The sequence below is a fragment of the Condylura cristata genome, unplaced genomic scaffold (assembly GCF_000260355.1).
Source record: "Condylura cristata isolate star-nosed mole 26May11 unplaced genomic scaffold, ConCri1.0 scaffold00012, whole genome shotgun sequence".
NCBI lineage: Eukaryota > Metazoa > Chordata > Mammalia > Eulipotyphla > Talpidae > Condylura > Condylura cristata.
The window spans coordinates 55,039,498-55,047,907 of NW_004567113.1; the positions used below are offsets into that span (position 1 = coordinate 55,039,498).

Genomic DNA, 8,410 nt, shown 5'->3' on the forward strand with positions numbered 1-8,410 from the left:
GGGCCACGCTGCCGAGTAAGGTGTCCGAGCCCCTGTCCAAGTTCCCGCTCTCCGCCCACCAGGACAAGATGCGTGGCCTCCTGTCGCTGCCCGAGCCCAAGGGCTACCAGAAGGACGTCGTGTGTGTCCCCAACAGGGGCGCGCTGGCGGAGCCCAGTGAGGCTGGGCTGTTCGAGAACAAGAGCGTGGAAGTGGAGGTGCTGTCCCCGGCCCGGGAGCCCGTGCAGCCGGGGGTGCCGCTGACCGTGGTGGCGCCCGCCGAGCTGGTGGTGCCGGCCAACTGCCTGGCCCAGCTGATGGACGTCAAGGTGGTCAACGGAACCCAGCAGCTCGTCCTGAAGCTCTTCCCTCTGGAGGAGAGTAACGGCCTGGAGCCCGCGGGCGGAGGCGACGCTGAGCAGCAGAAGGCCGGGGACAAGGGCTCCGGCGAGCGGGAGACGGTGGCCAGGGTGGAGCCCACGAAGGCCCTGGCCCTCGAGGGGGGCGCGGGCAGGCTGGCCGGCCTGCATCGTCTCCAGGCCTCCGTGCAGCGGCGGCTCAAAGACATGAAGTGGGTGCGGTCCTACGACGTCTTCATGGCCAACCCCGGCGTGCACGGCCCCGGGGAGTCGCCCTTCCACCCCGAGGCGGCGGAGGATCCGCACAAGAGGGGTCATCTCTATCTCCACAGAACGGAGCTTCCAGCCTTTGCCTTCAAAGGCCCCTTGTCCCCGTCGGTGTTAAAGAACAGCGTCCTGTGTGATCTGGGCACAGCGTCAAACTCTTTCCCTTACAAACCTGCCGCCGCCTTCGCTGAAGACGGGCGGAGTCTGCACCGCGAGGCCCCGCCGCTGTTCCCCTTCTCTCTGGCCGCGCCCGCCTCTGCGGACAAGGGCTTACTGCCCACCGGCAGGAACGGCGTGGCGCCCAGGAGAGAGCTCGGTGTCCCGGCACGTGTGGCCGCCTCTGCCAGGAAGCTGGGCCGCCAGCCCGAGGAGCCCCGCGCAGCCCCTGGGCCAGGCCGCGTCTCGTCCCCGCCCAGAGGCGAGCATCCCACCCGAGCGCTGGCCGGGGAGGACGGGGCCCGGGCCCGGCCGCCCGCGGACTCACCTTGGGACTTAAAGAATCCCGAAAGGACTAGTGACACTTTCGACGGCCCCATCATCTCGTCAGTGTTTTCCCTGAGCTCAGGATCCGAAAACGTCCCCGAGGGCGTGAAGTGGAACAGCTCCACTTCCAAGATAAAGTCGATTGAGCTCTTGCGCAAAAAGATAGCCAAACTGATCGAGTCCTGTGGCAGGCCTCCGTCTCTGGGCGCGAGCCACGCCCTCGGGCGGCCCGCGGGCCAGGCCTCCAAGACCACCTCGAAAACCACCCCGGAAGGGCACGGGGAAGTCACCAGCTGTTCCTCGGGCACCCTCTTAAAACCTCGGGGTGATGGGAGGGCTGGCGGGCTGCTGCCACACCCGCAGGTCTGTCCACCGTTTGCAGACGGCCGCCGTGGGGACGCTGAAGACAGGGCCACCAGGAAGGCCCACGTGGCCACCCCAGTGTTGATCCCCAAAGGGGCGGTGCTGAGGGTCCTGAACTCCTCAGAGGATGCCCACATCATAGAGGCCACGTGCGACACGCCAGTCAGCATACCCTGCAGCAAGACGCAGCTCGTCAAGCCCACACCCTTCTGCCCAGTGAGACACGCAGGCTCGCGCGCCCTGCCGGCCGCCGGCGGGCTGGCCAACATGTTCCCTGACCCCGACCTGGCTCTTCGACCCAAGCCAAGGAAAGAGAGTGCTTTCTGCAGTCTCACCCCAAAGAAAACGGGGCCCCTGCAGGGACAGCAGGCGAGCGGAGCACTCGGCAAGCCCGGGAAGCTCCTTCCCCGAAGTCTTCCAGCAAGTAAAAATAAAAGCAGACAGGTAAACCCACCCAAGAAGAGAAGCAAAATGCAGCCCGACCCCAGCCGCTGCCTCAAGGACCCTGCGATCTTGCAGGTGGCCCGACAGCTCCGGCTGGTCGCGGCCAAACCCGGGCAGCTGATCAAATGCCCCCGACGCAACCAGCCAGTCATCGTGCTGAACCACCCTGACGTGGACTCGCCCGAGGTGACCAACGTGATGAAGGTCATCAACAAGTACAAGGGCAACGTCCTCAAGGTCGTCCTCTCGGAGAGGACGAGGTGCCAGCTGGGCATCCGGCGGCATCATGTCCGGCTCACCTACCAGAACGTGGAGGAAGCCAACCAAATCAAAAGGCAAATGATGCTGAAGATGAAGCTGAAGAAAGTCCACAAGAACAACTACCAAGTGGTGCGCCCCCTGCCGGACGACGCAGCCCAGTGCATCTTCAAGTGCTGGTTCTGCGGGCGGCTCTACGAGGACCAGGAGGAGTGGATGAGCCACGGCCAGCGGCACCTCATCGAGGCCACGCGGGACTGGGACGTCCTCTCTTCCAAGGTCAAGTAGGGCTAAGAGACTTCGCAGCGGATGGGCTTGCTCCTAGCCGTGTCCAGCTTGGGTTTCCTCCCCTCCCTGACTCGGGTGGCGGCAATGGGGGCGCCCGGTCACGCCGTCCCTCGCGGGCGTGTGGGGCGGGCGCCTCGGCCTGAGGTGCGGGACTCGGCCTGGGAAGCACCCCGAGCCCCAGAGGCAGGACACGTGTCCGTCACCCGTTCCTCTGGGGACAGCAGGTGGCTACCCAGCTTTTCAGAGGGACGTCCCTCGCCAGCTCCCCTGTGTGCGCGCAAACCCGGGGTGACGCGCTGAGCTTCGCGCTCCGCTCGCCTGGCAGAACCCCCGGAGGGCCGCCCGGCCACCCTGCAGGCCGCAGCCACCGCTTTCACCTGACTCCTGAATGTTGGACCATGACGACGGCGGTTTCTGTTGTCAGCCGTGTTGAATCTGTTCGGAGAGCGACCGTCCCGCTGCTCCCTGCCGACGCCGTAACGGTCCAAGTGTCGACTTAGCCCAGAACTGGGCTTTGAGTTGCTGGCTGCTGCAGCAGAGCGAGTCCGCGGAGCTGCCTGAATAAACTACTCAGCCAGTGGCCGGGAGAGAGAAACTTCAAGCTCGGGGGCCCTTTTCTGGGATCTCCATTCCTGGTAACTGGAGTTGGGGATACGCCTCTTTTGCAAAACGAACAGTCAAGAGAGGGGACATAGCTCAAGTCCAGCTCCCGGCGGTCCCGCGCTCATTCAGGAGCCACTTTGGACGCGAACCCACAGTCCCCTACGACAGGAGCATTGGGGGGTCAGGGGGCAGCCGAGGGCGCGTCCTGACTTTGTGGGGGTCTTAGTTTTCATCTAGGAGTTGCCACAGATGTGGGGGAGGGTCACAGCCCTGCGCCCCTTAGCCCTGGCCCGCCTCCCGTGGCCCTTTCCTTCGCGACCTTTGAGCCCTGGAAATTTTCCCGCCGGAATAGCAAGAACAGGCGGGAATGTACGCGCTGCCCGTCCCCACTGCCCACCTCGCCTGTCGGGTCAGGCCCGCCCTGCTTTTCCTCGGTGTCAGAGCCTGCTGCTGGCCGGAACCCCCCCTGGCTGCACCCGCGCCCTGCTGGGGGTGCGCCCGCGCCTTCCCCTCCCGTCCTCCGCCAGGAGACGCCCCGGAGCCGGAGCCTCCCCCTCCTCAGCAGCGGACCATGGGGTTTCGGGCCTCGCTCGCCCACCCAGCAGGCACCGGCCAGGAGGCGGCCCGCGGGAGGCCCCGCTGGAGGTCTTCGTCCCGGGGTGCCTGGCGGCGCCCCCTCCAGGACTGAGGGCCGGAGCAGGGCCCCGTGTCCGCTGGGCGGTTTGCCGCTCGGCCTCGTTGCAGTGCTGCGCGCTTCTTGGTCCTTCAGTACGCGACTGACATTGGTTATTGGCTCATTTCCATCAGAACTTAAACTGGGATTTTTTTTTTATGTGCGTACACATTTTTTTGTCATGGAAACTGGCTAATTTTCTGATTTCCTATTTTGTAACAAAATGTGGACCAGGGAAATATAAAAAAATTTTATATGCTAGAAGTAATTTATTTTGAAAGCACATTTTTATAGCAGTCTGATCTCATTTTTAGCAAATGAAAGTAGAGCCAGCGGCCAGGCTGCTTTCTGTGAACAAACGGGAGGGGCCCGGAGCTCTGTGGCCGTGTTCGGCCTGCACGCTTGCTGGGTGCCTCTGGGCACTGGCCCAGGCCAGCTTACTGCGGGCCCAGCACGCACCCTAGATCTGAACCCTGCGGTGTGAAGCCGCCTACCGAGACCCCGAGAGGAGAAAAGGCTGTGATTTGTTTCCCTTTCTATACCTCACTGCTTAGTAGCATCGTTCCCGGAAGGCTAGACCTGCACCTTTCAGGAAGGGTGACCTCGACTGTGAACCAGGCTGGGCTGCCCAGCAGCAGCACGAAATACTAAAACTGCAGCGGCCGCCGTTAGCTCAAGTATTATTACCCTTAACGCGCCTTGTGTCCTTAGCAGAGCAGAACTGTGTGAGTGGAGTCTGCCGCGCTTTGGGGGACTTGCAAAAATGCAGTGCTTTTGGAGTCAGGACCCCAGGGGTGTTTGGTAAAGGCTGAGACAGAGGCAAAGGCCGTCTTTCGTTTATTTAAAAAAAAAAAACAAACCTAGAACTAGCTTGTTCTCGTAGGTCAGTGTCAAGAAACACATTTCTAACATGGAGGCAAAGGGGCAGAACTGTGTGAAGCATTTGTGGACTTTTTCTTACCGTGATATTGAAGGACCTCTACTCAGTAAATTTTATTAATAGTACTCACTGATAAAATTATTTTAAGCTTATTTTTTAAGGTAGATTTTCTTACTTTGGGGCATCAGAAATGAGATGATCTTGTTATATTTATGATATGACAAAGAGTGAAAATTTAAAAAAGACTCAAAGGATACTCTAATAGATTATATTTTACTTAAATTTCTATCCCCAGCCCCCCACATTTGTGAGCCCCCGTTTTGGGCCGAGTGCTGTTTGTTAAGTCAACCTGAACACAGTGCATCCCCCTGAGACGCTCCTCCGTCCTCCTCCGGTCTCGCCGTCTGCACCATCCGGGAACCAGGCTTCGGCGCTGCCGGGCCGCGGAGGCACCGAGTCTGTCCATGTCAGTACGAGCAGAAAACATTGCGTGACGTGTTCTAAGCGTTGTCGTCGTGAGTCCTGTGCGGGCCGTCGGTGCGTCTGCTGCTCTGGTTTTGAAACACATTTGTACATAGGTCTAGAAGTTGGCATAAATTTTGTTAAATAAAGCAACTGTAAAACCTTCTCTGCCCCTTCATTTCCAGCGTTATGCAGTGGCTGTTTATACACAGCCTGCCTGTGCTGAACAGTGTCGAGCAAAGGCATCCCCCATCCACACTTCCCAGGCTTGGCACCCCTGGGGGCCACGAACCCCCACCCCAGGCTGCCCAGCCTCGACTGCCATGAGCTGGGGTGCTGTTGTTGTATTTGGCAGTATCTAAACCTGAAGCAGTGTGTTTTTTAAAAAACTACAGTTAACAGTCTACAGCTGTACAGCACCATCCAGTGGGTCCTCTCCTCCCCAGCCTCCCCTCTGGCAACCCCCACATATACACCAGATTATAGACAATGGAATACTACTCAGTCACAAAAAGTGATCAAACTTGCCAGCCAGTTGTGAGAATATGGATGAACAGGAGGGGATGATGTTAGTGAGCTAGGTCAGGAGACAAAGACTGATTTCACTGTTTCTGACTCCTAATGGGATAATACAATTTTAGCTGTGACATTTTAACTTTCCATGTACGACTTGCCAGGTTTGGTGCTTCCTGTGATTTATTGCAAGAATCCCAATTTTTTTTTTTAAAGATTTGTGCATACAGAACTGGGGTACAGGCCAGAGGCTCAGGGGTAGCGAGAGGCTTCACCAAGACAGAGTGGGGAGCAGAACAGGCAGATCGATGAAGTACACTGCTGAGGGGAGCAGTGGGCGGGTCAGGAGAGGTCTGCCGCACCACGTGGGTCACCTCGGAGCAGGCGGGGATCGAACTCAAGCGGAAGTGGCTTTAGCTTCTCAGTGCTGTGCTCTAACCCGCTGCGCCACCAGGGAGGGCCTCAAGAATCCCAATCTTAAGGTCAAAAAACCAATCTTACATTCGTTTGATATTAACAATAAATCCATGGAACAGTGGGCATCAAATCAGAAGAACTGACATCTTGGCCCATTGGAATTGAAATAATTTGAAATAGAACTTGAGATCATGTTAACGAGCCAGGTAACAAACAGCGCAGAGGCATGCCCGAGGGGCAGCCCACTGCAGGGCGATAGTCTTCCTGCTAGCTGGGTCACTTTTCACAGGGCAGGTGCAGCATGGAGGAGCGCAGGAGGCAGGCAGGGTTGGCGCTCAGCCGTCGTCTGCTGGGGGCTAGCGTGTGCCAGGCCACCAGGCCACAGGCTGGAATCAGTGCTCACGTCAGCTACCAGTAAGGGGCGCAGCTGGCATATTCAGTAAGCAGCAACTTGCCACGGTGACTGACGGAGCGCGGAACGGCCTATCTCCCTCGCTCATCTAGTAGCAGCCCGTCATACCCAGACTTAATACACTTTATATCTTGCAGGGTTACTAAAGAATTCAAGTGCCCAGAGTGGTGTCTCAGATGCCTAGCATTTCACTCCAGAAGTGTTTACTCACGAAACCTTTCCCGCGGCCGTCTCGGGAAAGCAAGAGCCAGGCTTCCAGGAATTCTTCCACCAGCGGCCTTTCCCTCACGGAGGCCTAAGGAGGTCTGGCCCCGCCCCAGCCTGGGCAGGGTCTGAGTCCTTGGGTGCTGCGCGCTTCTTTGCCACTTGAGCACTGGGCCGGAACAGGCAGCCCTCCCTCCCTCTGGCTGCTTCTGTTTCCCTGCTCAGAACACCTGCTCACCCATCCCCACCCCACTGGAGTGGGATTAGGGTTTCCGTGGTGCTACGGCTGCTCTGGGAAGTGAAAGAAGGTGAGTCCAGGTCCGGAGGAGGGTACACTGACGAGCAGTGCGTGACAGAACCAGCGCCGGGCTGGAGGGTCAGGAGGACCAGGACGAAGGTGGGCAGCTGAGGGCCTGGTCGGAGAGAAGCCCAGGGCCGCAAAGATGGGGCGTGGATGCGACCACCACCTGGGCGCCCACACCCGGGCGGCCGTGCCGGGCCGGAGCTGCCCTCAGCTGGTTTCCACGTAGCTGTGGCAAGACGTCCGGTCCTCAGGCACAGAGAGCTCGCAACTGGAACTGAGGTCTGAGACACCTGCTGGCAGCTCAGACCATCCGGGGTCCAAGGCCGGCTCCCGTCACCACCTCACCGTCCCCACTGCCCACCTGCCGGTGCAGCTTCGCTGTCCGAGCCGACAGGCCGACGCGCTTCCCAAGCCATGCCCGGCGTGGAACTGGCGTCCAGGTGTCAGGCCGACGCCAGATCAATGGCCCCTCGTCACCCTCGAGGATTGGGACCTGGGGCGGGACCACCCAGGAGCGTCAACCAAAGCTCAGGACAGTGCCGGAGCCCCCAAAGCTGGTCTTGTGGCCGTGGGCAAAGGCACAAGGTCACATCCTCCCACATTCTAGCCGGGTCTTCCCTCACTGTTGTTCTAAAATTTAGCTCCAGACTATTTGGAGAAGTAGAAAGAATTTGACCTGGGAAATTGCTACCTTAGCCTGAGCCTTTGTTTTAGAGACGGAGAGCTGGCAAGACTCTGGTTTCTTCCCACCACGATCAGATGAAGTCTCAGCCTGAGACAGCAGTGTATGGTCCTGGGGGGGGGGGGGGTTTCTGATCTTCATTCTGTTAGTGAAATGTGACCAAAGAAATCCAGAAGAGGGAATTGTGATTTAGAACACAGAGGTTTCTCGATAAAATGAGACGGCATGGTTGGCAGCTAGTTTTGCCAGCAATCCACACAGATATTCTCTACAACTGGCAATTATCTGCCTGTTCGAATACAGTCAGAACTGATTGTTGTAGGAGAGAGAAAATAGAACGCTCAGCCCGAAGAACTATTAAGAGCAAATTACATCTAACCTGCAAAACGCGGGGGTTGAGCTGGATCCTAGTAATAACGCGAGCATCCACGAGAAGAGCGGGGCGTCTTTCAGAATTAAAAGATCTTAGTAATAGCACAAGCCAAAAACCCTCAATAAAACCTTTGCTCTACATTTTATCTGCCTTCTCTTATATCAGGAAGTTTCACTAACTTTGTAATGTTTTCAGAACATTTGTCTTGATGAAACCCTCTGCTTGCAATTTTTTTTTTTTTTGAAGCAACGCTGGTTTACATTGTCTATGGTCTTGTTGATTCTTCAGTTTACAGTGAAAAGGGTAGAGTTCGGGAAGAACATTCTAGAAAGAAGGAGCGCCATGCAGAAGGTACATGGGTGGAAACAGCATTTCCCCGGGCGGATTCCATCTTCCCGTGAACAGCCTCGCCTTCCAGGGTGTGCAGGCGCTGGCATTTCACCGCA

General features: G+C 57.9%; 1 protein-coding gene across 1 annotated transcript in view; it reads left to right on the forward strand.

Annotated features, from left to right (window-relative positions):
- ZNF518B (zinc finger protein 518B) overlaps positions 1 to 4,572 on the forward strand; it is a 5,480-nt gene extending 908 nt beyond the window's left edge. Inside the window, exon 2 of the mRNA XM_012724041.1 lies at positions 1 to 4,572. Coding sequence (XP_012579495.1) covers positions 1 to 2,441 — 2,441 coding nt within the window. The 3' untranslated portion in view covers positions 2,442 to 4,572.
- Positions 4,573 to 8,410: the final 3,838 nt, after the last annotated feature.